Below are 12,998 nucleotides of genomic sequence, written 5' to 3' on the forward strand. Positions count from 1 at the left end.
TTTGATGTTCTATCAAGTTCTGATAAAGAGGGAGGGGAGATTTTGCAGAACTGAGAAGCAGAGAAACCCAGGCAGGACTGGGTCAGGATAATTAGGGAAACTGAGTCAGGACATAAAAGAGAATTGTGGCATAACACAAGGCTAGAGCAGGAAGGATTCCTCTATGGGGAAAGAGGTCCTGGAGCTCTCCCACTTGAGGTCTTTTCAAGGGTGTAGGGGGGAAGAGATGAGAGAAGAAGGGAAGGAAGAGGAGGATGGGATGAGGGAGAAGGAAGGAGAAGGCTGTCAGGTGTGTTTGGTAGCGAGAATGTCACTGCGCATGTGTGGGAGCGCGCACAAGCGTCGCTGTTGGCTGGGGCGCAGACGGTCTTGGAGTTGGCAGAAAAGGGGTGGGGAGGGAGGAGGAGGAGGAGGAGAACTACTTTTGCCCCGCCCGTTGCCCCGCCCATTCCCCGCCCTCCTCAGTGCGTGGCGTGACGGTTTGCCCAGGCTCCCCCGACCCTACCAGGGGCGAGAGCGCTCTTGGATCCCATGATGCATCGCGTGCCGCGTCTCCCGGAGCGGCGGCTTCCAGCTCAGCAGGTAGGGCTGCGGCCTCGGCCCTGCCCCTTCACGGCGGGCCTCTAGCAGAGGGGCCGAGCCCCACCCTTCCCCTCTCCGCCCTCTGCCTCGGCCCCTTTCCGGGCGCCCTTAGGTCATCCCTCTCTCTTCTCCCGGGCCTCTCTGTTCCTTGTATGACCCTCCAGGTGACGGGAACCTCACTTCAGTCCGGGCCCCACCCGCGTCCGCGAATCGCAGCGTGGTGAGCGGGGTGGGGGAAAGAGAAGGGGGAATAAATACGTGTGTGTAAGTAACTCGCTGTTGCAGCTTGTGGTGTGAAGGCTTGGACTGCCCATTGTAGAACACCTCACAGATGGGCACAGCGTTGTCTTTTAATTCTGCTGCCATTTACAAAGCTATTCAATTTCGTCTACACCTGGCTCTGCACTAATCTCTGGAGATAAAAAAAAAATGGAGTCTCTGCCCTCAGGATGCTTATCATCTAATGAGGGAGACTTCATGCAAATATGTATGGTGCAACCTTTGTATGTGATAGATAGGAAATAATTAAAAGATCCAAAGCACTAGAATTAAGAGGAATTAGTAAAAGCTTCCTGCAGAAGGTGAGATTTTAGCTTGTAGCCAGGGAGGTCTACTGGAGCAGAGGGAGGAGAGCCGGCACCTGCCGGAGAAAGTTCCCTGGAAGATGGAGTGTCTTGTGGGAATTGTGGCCCTTGGGGAATAAAGTATAAGGAGAATGGAAAGGTAGAAGAGAGCTACATTAGGAAAGGCTTTGGATTGCAGACAGAACATTTTATATTTGTTCCTGGAGGCCATAGGCAGCCACAGGGGTTGAGGTTCAAAAGGAGACCTCCCAAAAAGTTGGGATCGCAGACTGGTGTCCCGAGGGGTCTCAAAAGACTTTGCAATCTTAAACCCATCTCCGAGTCAAGGAACAAAGTTTGTTGTAATTGTAAGGACCGTTGTAGAGGATTAAGTTCCAAAAGGATTTAGCAAACAACCCAGAACAAGAAGACAAATTTATAGGAAAAGATGGAGAGATCTTTGTACTGTATTGGGTGACAGATGGGTGTTGAAACGCCATACAAAGACACCAGTTTTTGAAGAACTTGGATGTCAGGGGAATAATAGTATTGTGTATTGGGAAGACAAACCTAAATCATGATGTTAGGGAAAGTATAATTAAAGGCCCAGTGAAAGTTACAAGTAAGTGCGGGTGTCTTAAAAAGTTTTTGTGGAGTTTTAAGTTATTAAAAGCATAACTTTAAAGCTATTAAATCTCAAAACAGCCCTAAGACATTTGGAACACTTGGTATTCCAAGTAGTGCTATTCAGCTTATCAACATGAATCTATGAAGCATTGGGATTGGCTGTGCTGGACTGAGATACAAACATAAACCATGTCCTCAAGGAGCTTATATGATGGGGTGGAGTGAAGGAGTAGCAGGTATTTAAAATAAGTATGAAGAAAAGAAAATTAAATACAAAGTTAATTTTGGGGACAAAGTTAGAGGGAAAGGCACTAGTCATAATAAAGGAACTTGAAACTAATGTTACTAGGCTGAGTTTTGAAGGAAGTTTTTCTTTTCAAAAGGCTGAGTTAAGAAGGGAATGTGTTCTAGGCTTGCAAAAGCACCGAATTTATTAAAAACATACATTATAATTTGTAATAGCCTTAGAGCAGGACCATAATATAATAGTACCTCATATTGCTATAGCATTTTAATACTACCTTTTCAAATCTCCTTGGTGCACCTTCCCCCCAAACTTTCCACCCTTTCCAGTTGATAACTTTGTCTCTTACTGAAAATATTGAGCCCATGCTTTGAGTTTTCTCTCTTCTTCCCTTCATTTCTCACATTACTTAGATACTTTCTGACATTTCTTCTTCCTCCAAGCTTATCTCACCTGAAGTGGCTATTTCAAGCACAAATGACTCCATCCTATCTCATCCTCTAAAGCAGATTGTCTTCTCTGTCATTCTCCTATTCTAACTTATTTTCGGTGTCTCCCTATTTACTAGTTGCTACAAACACACCCATGTCTCTCCCTCAAAAAACTCATTTAATCCATACTTCCCTGTTGGATGATATTATTTATCGTTTCTCCTTTCTGGCTAAATTCATTGAGAAGGCTTTTTACAATTGATGCCTTCACTTCCTTTTCTCTTACCTTTTTCTTAACTCATCATTCAACTAAAACTTTTCTTTACAATGAGCTCTTTAATTGTCAAATCTAAGAGCCTTTTCTTAATTCTTATCCTTCTTGACCACTCTGCAGATTTTGATGCTGTTGGTCGTCTTTATATTCTCTTATCTCCCTGTTTTCACTTTTCTGTTTTTTTTCTTTGTCTGATTGATCCTTCTTTGCCTGCTTTTTTTAGTTCTTTATCCAAGTCATGCCAAGATATCAAATTAAGCATGAATGCCAAGGTTCGGTCCTAGAAACTTTTCTCCATCTTCACTATTTTGCTTTAGTGATCTCATCTGCTACATTATAGTTGACTATCATCTCTCTACAAATGATTCTCAGATTTATCGGTCCAGTCCTAATTTCTCCTGATCCATTTCTCATTTCCAACTATCAGGCATTTCAAGCTGAATATTTTGTCCAAAAATGAACTGAACTTTCTCCCCAAACTCTCTCCTCTTAGTAACATCTTTTTCTGCTTGATAGTATAACCATTTTTCTAGTCACTTTGGCTCACAACCCAGCTGTCATTCTTGATTCCTTTCTTTGATTCTTCATTCACCCCCCCCCATTATTTCTGTCATCATAATATCTTTTTTTATAATAGCTTTTTATTTTTCCAAATACATGCAAAGACAGTTTTCAACACTCACCCTTGCAAAACCTTGCTAAGCACACTTGTTTTCCATATTTTTCTTCCTCCCTTCCCATCCCCCTTCCCCTAGACAGCTAGTAATCCAATATAAGTTAAACGTGCAATTCTTCTAAACATATTTCCACATTTATCATGCCACACAAGAAAAATCAGATCAAAAGGGAAAAAAGCAAGCAAGTAAACAACAACAAAGGTGAAAATACTATGTTGTGATCCACATTAGTCCTCACAGTCCTCTCTCTGGATTCAAATGGCTATCTTCATCACAAGTCTAATTGGAATTGACCTAAATCATCTCATTGTTGAAAAAAGCCAATTCCTTCAGAATTGATCATCACATACTCTTACTGTTACTGTATACATGTTCTGCTCACTTCAGTTCATCTAAGTCTCTCCAGGCCTTTCTGAAATCATCCTGCTGATCCTTTCTTATAGAACAATAATATTCCATTACATTCATACACTATAAACTTATTCAGCCATTCCCCAAGTGATGGACAGCCATCAATTTCCTTGCCACTACAGAAAGGGCTGCTACAAACATTTTTGCACATGTGGGTCCTTTTCTCCTTTTCATGATCTCCTTGGGATACAAACCTGGTAGAAATATTGCTGGATCAAAGGGTATGTACAGTTTGATAGCCCTTTGGGCATAATTCCAAATTGCTCTTCAGAATAGTTGGATCATTTTGCAACCCTACCACCAATGTATTAGTGTCCCAGTTTTTCCATATTCCTTCCAACATTTATCATTATCTTTTCCTGTCATCTTAGCCAATCTGAAAGGTATGGAGTAGTACCTCAGAGTTGTCTTAACTTGCATTTCTCTGATCAGTAGTGATTTAGGGCATTTTTTCATGTGACTAGAAATGGCTTTAATTTCTTCACCTGAAAATTGTTCATATCCTTTGATCATTTATCAATTGGAGATTGGCTCATACATATATTCTCTCTGACACTGCCACCACCATGGTACAGGTCCTTTTTACTTCATGCCTAGATTTGCAATAGCTTGTTAGTTGGTCTGCCTTCCCTAAGTCTTTCTCCTTTACAGTCTCCTCCTCTACTTAGCTGTTGCATTGATCTTCCTAAAGTATGAAATCTGACCATATTATCCCACTTCCTCCCTCTTTCCATTCATTCACTTTCAGGGGTTCCAAATTGCCTCTAGGATCAAATGCAAAATCCTCTTTTTCATTTATAAATAGTAGCCCTCCATGACCTGGCTTCTTTTTGCCTTTCCAATATGCTTCCCTGTTGGATGATATTATTTATCGTTTCTCCTTTCTGGAACATGATATTCTCATTTCTCTGCTCTGATCATTTTTATGGCTGCCTTCCTTGTCTGTAATTCCCTTATCATCTCCATCTCCTAGTTTCCCTGGCTTTATTCAAGTCTTAGCTAAAATCTCCACTTCTGAAAGAAGCTTTTCCCAGTCTCTATTAATGATATTGCCATTTCTTTGTTGACTGTCTCTAATTTTTCTTCTGTCTTATAGGGAACATCCTTTGCCTTTTATAGCCCCACTGCTTAGCATCATGTCTGACACATTGCAGGCACTTAAATAGATGCAAACCTAATTGACAGAGCTCTTTGAGGGAGATTCTAGAAGATTTTACAACTAAAATTGAGTTTCAGAAAGATTAATGATTTTATTTATGTCATCGAATCTGGTTGGCATGAGAACAGGACTTAAACCTAAGAATTAAACTCAGATGTTCTGCTACTCTTCACAACACCAGCCTCATTACAGCATCTTACCTCTCCCTTCCTTAAAGAAAGGAATAAAACCAGAGTAGGAAGCATTTGTAGACATACATTGAGTGACATTATGCAGTATGGATTCTATGACTGATAATCAAACCCAGGAGTACAGAGTATGTGTGAATGCAGATGTGGACATTAGAGAGATCATCATGTTCCTGAAGTTCAAGTTAAAGAAATTCAGTTTTGTTCTGGGAGAAATGTTTCATATATTATGTAAGATACTGAGAGTAAGATCTGATGTGTTATGGATTTCCTTTGGTCTATTTTTAGAATGCAATCTTTTATTAAGATGAGGATTATGCCTGTTCTAATTTTGGTGATTTCCACTCTGATTCTGTGAAACCTCTGGAGACTCTCAGTCTTAAGTACCAGTTAATGAGATTTTTTAGATGTGTCACAAGGGAAAGGTTGAATAAACCTGCTGATGGCTAATATTTTTTGTTTTCTATACCTGTGAAGTCAGGCCACAGGCCTTTTTATACCACTTTTTTAGGGATAGAAAATTTAGAATTGAAGCAATGGGGAGTTAGCTCCTCTTTGTTGTTTATGTATTAGAGTACTTGCCTATGACATAGTACTTTGGAGTTTACAAAAATAGTTTACCTTCGTTATCTAAATAATTCTCCCTCATCTTTTCACAATCCCTCCCCCCAAAAATATATGAGTTAGATATTACAGGTATTATCTACATTTTACAAAGAAGAAAAGTGAGGCTAAAAAGTTAAAAGATTTGACAGCAGTCACATGTTAGTTTTTGAGGTGGTATTTCCTTTCCTCAGAAAACAACAAAGGAAACTACTAAGTCATACCAGAACCACATGACTCTAGTGATCCCTGTATGGCTCTAGTGCTCACTGAAGGAGAATCATCCTGAAATTTTGAGGGAATGGAGTGCTGAATATAAAAGCAGAAAGATTTGAGGTATAAGTTCTACCTAAGGTAGCTAGATTATTATTAGCTAGATGCCTTTAGCCAGTCACTGAACCACTGCTTCAGTTTTCATATCTGTAAAATTATGATGTTAGCATCTGCCTCTTAAGGTTGTTTTGGTGATAAAATCAAATAACAGGCAATGCACTTTCTAAAATCTTCAAGCATTATGTCTAATAATGTCTAAGCATTAGACATTAATATGTCTAAGCATCATTATTACTAATGATTATGTCTATTGAATTGAAGAACTCTTAATTGTCACATTTAATTCTAGAGACATAACAGCAAAAAAAAAAAAATCTAAAAATTCTTTCAGTATAATAACCACCTCTCCCCAGACGTTTTGAGAAGAAAATCAGTATTGTTTTTTAATCTTTTCATGCTCTCCATTTTAAGTTAAATTGCTGAGAGAGAAAAGGTGACCTAAAATCTAATTTTGCTACTGACTTCTCTATAAACAATGGGTTCACTATTTTAATAAAAAATAAATAAGATGAAAATTTCAAATGAATGGAAAAAGATAACATGGTGGCAAACTAGAACTTAGATATTTTATTTTAGAATAAAAATACATACAGTGGGAAACTGCAGGTGAATTCAATGTATTCTTGAACCTCAGGTAATTCTGTCATGAATAACTGGTTAATTATTTTATTTTCAGATCAGTAACCCTCATGAGATTTGGTCTCTTCCAACTTTTGTGGGAGAGTCCTAAACTTAATTAATGATCCTAATTTTTTGAAATATTCTAGGGATTAGAGTGCTTTCCTACAGTCTTGTGAGGTGAATTTAAATAGAAGTAACTGAAACTTAGAAAGGTAAAATAATATGTCCCTTTGGTACACGATACATGGCTAATCAGTGTTATACCCAGGCTTCAAATCCACATTTTTTACTTAAAGTCTGTCACCTTTATTGACTGAATCTTGCAAGGTACTTTAAGATTAATTCAACCTTTTAAATTCTTAGAAAAAATCTACCAGCCTGGCAGAAATTTCTCCAAATTACTACTTTACATGAATAAAACTATCCATTTTTATTTACATAAGAGCTGATGTATGTTTTTATTGACTTTTGATAACCTGAAAAGGATAATAATTAAACAGGACATTATCTTTCCTCTAAAGCCCTTCCCTCTTAGAATACCACTATTCTTCTAGCCACTGAAGTTAAATGTTTAACTGAAGTTAAATGTTTAAGCTTATCCTAGGGATCTCATTCTCTCTCACCACCTCCCATCCAGTCTGTTCCCAAGTCTTATCAATTTTAACTTTATTACTTATTTTCTGTTTGTTTTTTCATTTCCACTCATAGTCATTGTGATGTTTCATGTCCTTGTTACCTGACTCTTGGAATATTGCAATGGATCTTAATGATTTTCCAAACTTCTAGTCTTTTCATTTTCCCTCCATAAAACTGCTTAACTGATGATAATCCTAAAACACCAGTCTGACCATGACATTTTCCTAATTGAGACATTCCAGTGGCTTTTTTCTGGATAAAATACAGATTTCTCTGGATCTTAAAGTTATTTACAATTTAATGTAGTTTACCTTTCTGGAATTATTGCATCTTACTTTTCTTCATGTTCTCTGCATTTCACTCAGTGGATCTTGCTTGTTGCTCTTTCATGTACAATAGGACTTCTTAAACTTTTGCCACTCACAGCTTTTATTCACCTGAGAAATTTTTATGTAACCTGGAGTATATGGCTATATAAAATAGGTATGCAAACCAAACATTTCTGATAATAAATAATAAATTTATTTTAAAACAATTTTTGGGGTGTGTGTGTGTGTAAAATTTTGTCATTAAAGATGAAAGAAAATTTGCATACTAATGAGATGGCTATGTATGTTTATTTTTCCATAAAGAATTAAATCTTGGTGGAATATTTGATGCCATTTATTGTTGCCAAATTTTTTATGACACCCCCCCCCCATTTACTTAATGAGGAGGTTTAAACCCACAGTTTAAGAAGCTACATTTCATTTCATCTTCTGTTTGTCTTTTCTGGCACAGGTTTTCCTCATTTCAGAAATGTACTTCCTTCTTATGTCTGGCTAATAGAATTCCTTCCTTGAAAGCCTTGGCATGTCTTTTCCTTTAGGAAGTATGTTCTGAATTATCTAGTTTTAAACATTCTTCCTTTGGAAATTATTGTGTATATTTTGTTTTACTCATCTATATTCATGTTGTCATCGTATATGTACATTCCACGTTATTCTCCCTAATTCCTCTTCAGGAACTGTTTCATTTTTGTCTTGAGCATTCCTAGTACCTACCTAGTACAAATCTGGCATATTCAGAGATTTTTAAATAAATGATTGCTGAATGAATGGATAAATGCTTAATTTTAGGCTAGAGGTCATCATGTAATTTTTATAAAATGTGTGCAAAGTGAAAAATGGTATAGAAATGATTATTATCATTTATTTGGTAGAAAAAATTTCAAAGTAATAATACAAATGCTTCTTTGACTTTTGCACTATCTGATTTTTTTTTTTTTTAGGTCTTTTCTGTTTGTTGAAATGTCTATGATTTTATCTGCTTCAGTGGTTCGGGTACGAGATGGATTACCTCTTTCTGCTTCTACTGATTATGAACAAAGCATGGGAGTGCAGGAGTGCAGAAAGTATTTTAAATCACTCTCGAAGAAACTTGGTCAGCTTCCTGATAGATGTACACTGAAAACTGGACAATATAATATTAAGTAAGACTTCTGCTTTGCACATTAAGTATTTACCCAATTGCCCTTTTAATGAAATTTAAGTAGTTCTGACACAAATATTGTGTCTTAATAAATTCTCAAATGGATCCATGATCTCATCAATTTGAATGTTTGCTCCAACGATGTAGATTGCAAACCATCTGTGCTCTTGTCCATGTTCTGCAATAAATTCATAATAGGAGAGGTCTATTCAGTGTATTGAAAGCCTTCCTCAGAAGGCTTTTCTCTTGGCATTTCAATTATCTGATAATATTAAGAAAGTTCAGGATAATTCACATCAACAGTCATCTGATCCTGAGCCAACTACAATAAATTTAGAAATTGTTATTCTTTTTTGAAATCTTTCTTACTGTACCTAATTTACATTTTTAAAAGAGATTTAATTTTATTAAATTATACATTTTCCTTTCTATAAGTGAATAAATCAAGAATTTATTGAAAAAAAAAAGTATTTATTGAGCATTTTATTATATGTCCAGCATTATGCTCAGAGCTTGGGGAAGGCGTGTTGTCCAGAGAAGTCTTCTGTTTGTTGACAAGAAGCACATAATGGAATAATTTGAGAAAACAACAGTGAATAAAATTAGGTTATAAATTTTGATGATTCAAATTCTGTAGTTCAGTGCACCAAATTTATATTTAACATCACTATATTGGATGCTGTCTACTACCTCAGGGAAAAATTAAGGAAAGATTAAGGAAAAGATTAAGAAGAAGTTAAAATTAGATTGCTGATTTGTTTGCTACAGTTTGACTTGTCATATATAATTTTTTTAGGGGAAATAATGTAAATTATTAGGGGAAAATATATGCTGTATTTGCTTGCATGTATCTCATCCATATACTGATGAGATTATTGAGGAACCCAAAAATCAAGGAGATGAGAGTATTTTGCATCTTAATGGAAGGGTTTTGATCTGGATTTAAATAGATAAGGACAGGTCCTTTGATGTGGCAACAGCAGGTGAGTTAACTCCTCTTTTTCTGTTTAAAATGTTCTATCACTAGTATATACTTTTGAGGAAGTTTTTCCAATTGAAGTAGAGAAGACCTGTTAGAGAATGACAAGTAAAGATTGGGGCTAGACTGTTGGAGAACTTTGCAAGTCAAAATGCAGAGTTTGTACTTGATACAATAGGCTGCTGTTATAGTTTCTTAAGCAGAAAAATGTCAATGAACACAATGTATTAGGAAAATTAACCTAGCAGCAGTATCTAGGAGAGATTGAAGGTAGGAGAAAGAAAATAGAAGTGAGGAACCTACCTGGAAGCTATTACTATCTCTAATACATAACCCCAAACGGTTGTAGTACTGGCATTGTTAATGACTATATTTTCCCATTTTGGGTTTGAAAAATATGGTTATTGTTGCAACAGGATAAAAGAGATGGAAGAAACAATTATGATTCTTAAGTTTCTGGACTGGGCGACTGGAAGGAAGAAAAGCGGTATTATTGGCAGAAATGGAGCCCTTGGGAAAGGGATAGGGAACCTACTTGGAAAGAAAGATAAATTCATTTATAAGCATGAGTTTTGAATAGGATTATGAGATAGTAGAATGAATATTGTCACTGTGTCAGAATATTTACTTTCTAGTTCTAGCCCCACAGAGTAATTTAAATGGCAATTTAAAAAAAGTTTTTTTGGGACTTAATTTCTTTATCAAAAACAAAAAAATAGAACTAGGTGTTCTCCAGTATATCTTCTGCCTTAAAAAAAAAAAATGTGGATTCTATGAGTCTCTTAAGTTTGAAGTGGTGTAAGATATTCAAGTGGATATAACTGTAGATACCTGGAAATAATGGAATTGAAGTACATGATTCAAGGCTAGAAATAGCCTCTGAATAATCTCTGAAATTAAATTGTGGTTGCTATCATAAGAGTGTCTGAGTTCAGCTAAGGGTAGAAAGGAAGGCATAGAGCAAGCTTTTGGTGACACTAATAGTTTTAAGACACTATGATCATCTGGAATATTAAGTTTTCTGAGGGCAGGAAATGTAGTTGACAATCATTCTAAAAGAGTGTCATTCTCATTCATTCTCTCTGTCTCTCTCTCTCCCTCTCTTTCTCTCTCTCTCTCTAAGAAAGTACAACATTGGTTGGTTTTTTTTTTTTTCTTAGTTCAGACCTTGAAGTTTTGGGGGTTATAGGATCGCTATCAATTGTTGTTACATAAAGCTATAGCTGTACATAGAAAGGGAACTAGAATGAATATATATTGACTTTTAGGCCAAAGTCTGGACAGCATATTACTTTAAGCAAAGTTTGAAAGTTGTGCCTTCTTCCATAAATGTGGCTTGACATACCAAAAAATAAAAACATTCTAGATTGAAAATTTCTGGCATTAAAAATTCTATGAAACTAAGAAAAAGTAATATCACATGGTGTTCTTTGTTATGTCCTATGTGTTGGATCCTAGGCAGCCACCTACTTTGCCTGCTTGTAGTTCCAGCTTTCCCAGAACTAACTTTGTAAGTTGCTTTGAATTTTTGTTTGTTGGTATGTTTTAAAATAAATCCCTCATAAAGGATTGTGTTTGTGTGCTATTTGATTCTTTCTGTTAAAAAATGGAATGCAACCTTTAAAAGATTAAAATATAAAAATATAACTCATTGAGAGTTCTAATTGGGTTCTGGTTAACTGGAATTTTGTTGTATGTGAAAAACTTGCTTTTAACATATTGATCTCCTAATCTATCTATCTATCTATTATATATACATACATATATGTATATATTTAATTTATATTATTTGAACTATTAGTTATTAAATTTTAAAGCCCTCTGCTAGTATTGTAGGTAGAGTCCATAAAACTTTTAGTTTGCTAAAATTAATTGCCTTGGAAATCCTGACCATTCTAATCTTTTCCCTAAAATAAACAAGAGTTTATAGTTTTATTGCTTTTCTTAATAATGAACTATCATTGGGAGCTCAGTTGTCACTGACTCTTCACTTAGGAGATTTTTGTCTTTATTTGAAAGGTGAGTTCAAAACCCTTCTAACCAGCTCTCTCTATTTCTCCTCTGAATTATAGTAGAAATAATTACGTGTACCATTCATTTGGGATTTACACTGTTCACTTTGTATCATTTTATTTTTGTATATTCTTCCTATTCTACATTTTTGTAACAATTATTTCAGTTTACAGGATGCTTATAATGTAGAAAGAAGTGCAACTATTATGTAACATTTTCACTGTACAACATTGTAACTGCCAATTACTTGCTGTAAGACCTTCCGCAAATAAGCTATTATATTATTTAATTTGTTAATTTTTTAAATGGTGATACTGTTCATAAAAATGGTATGATTGATATCTTTGTAATATTTTCTATAGAACTTGAAATGTTTGTGGAAACTTCTTTGAGATTGCAATTTTAACTTTATAATGACATTTATAAATGACAAATGATATGCAGCAACATGTATCATATGAAAATTAATTACTAAATTTTATGAAAATTAAGAAAACTATGATTAGTCTCTGACTCTTTTTGTCCCCATTAGTAGCAGCAAGTACCTTTTTGTTTGGATTATGATGATTCAGTAGTAATATACCTGGGTAATTATTATTTATAACTTATTGTTTATTATAATTTGTGAAGCATAAATGTATAGTTGAACCCAGAGTTTTAAAAGTGTTGCTAAAACATGATAGAATTTGAAATTTTGTAACTAAAAGCATAAAGCCTGTTAATTTTGTTGGGGCAGCTACTTTCTTTTAAAGAATACTGCTGAATTCTAGGGACAGTGTGAGAGAAGGGTCCAAATGTGCCTTTGCCCTCCTTGTTAAGACACCAAATGAGAAATCATTCCTCACCTTTTTTTGCCTTGAAGACTTTGAGCAAACAAATGTACTTGTGAGTATTCCTGTTAAATATATATATATATATATATATATATATATATATATATATATATATATATATATATATATATATATATATAATATATATATATATATATATATATATATATATATATATGTTTCTGGACACTGCTAGTTCATCTAAATTAATAAGTTCTCTTTTAAAGTATAGTACCACCCTCAACCCTCATTAAGCCACTTGCTTGTTTCACACTTGAGCTTGATTATATAAGCAAGACTAAACTGTCCCTTAGATAAAATGTGAAAGCTCTGACAAACTTATTTCCTTAGATT

The 12,998-nt window shown here is 35.5% G+C and overlaps 1 protein-coding gene across 4 annotated transcripts in view; it reads left to right on the forward strand.

Annotated features, from left to right (window-relative positions):
- Positions 1 to 485: 485 nt before the first annotated feature.
- The window catches only part of SEC22A (SEC22 homolog A, vesicle trafficking protein), a 104,817-nt gene continuing 92,304 nt past the window's right edge, over positions 486 to 12,998 (forward strand). Inside the window, exons 1-2 of one of the 4 annotated variants that reach the window (XR_007951908.1) lie at positions 486 to 582; positions 8,620 to 8,820. Coding sequence is in view for 2 of the 4 variants with exons in the window: in XM_051985425.1 (XP_051841385.1) it covers positions 735 to 802; positions 8,620 to 8,820 (269 nt within the window). In the remaining 2 variants the exon portion in view is untranslated. Of the gene's footprint in view, positions 803 to 8,619; positions 8,821 to 12,998 lie in introns of all 4 variants that reach the window. The other 3 variants (XM_051985425.1, XM_051985426.1, XR_007951907.1) reach the window with 3 other exon arrangements.

The sequence above is a fragment of the Antechinus flavipes genome, chromosome 3, assembly GCF_016432865.1.
Source record: "Antechinus flavipes isolate AdamAnt ecotype Samford, QLD, Australia chromosome 3, AdamAnt_v2, whole genome shotgun sequence".
Lineage (NCBI taxonomy): Eukaryota > Metazoa > Chordata > Mammalia > Dasyuromorphia > Dasyuridae > Antechinus > Antechinus flavipes.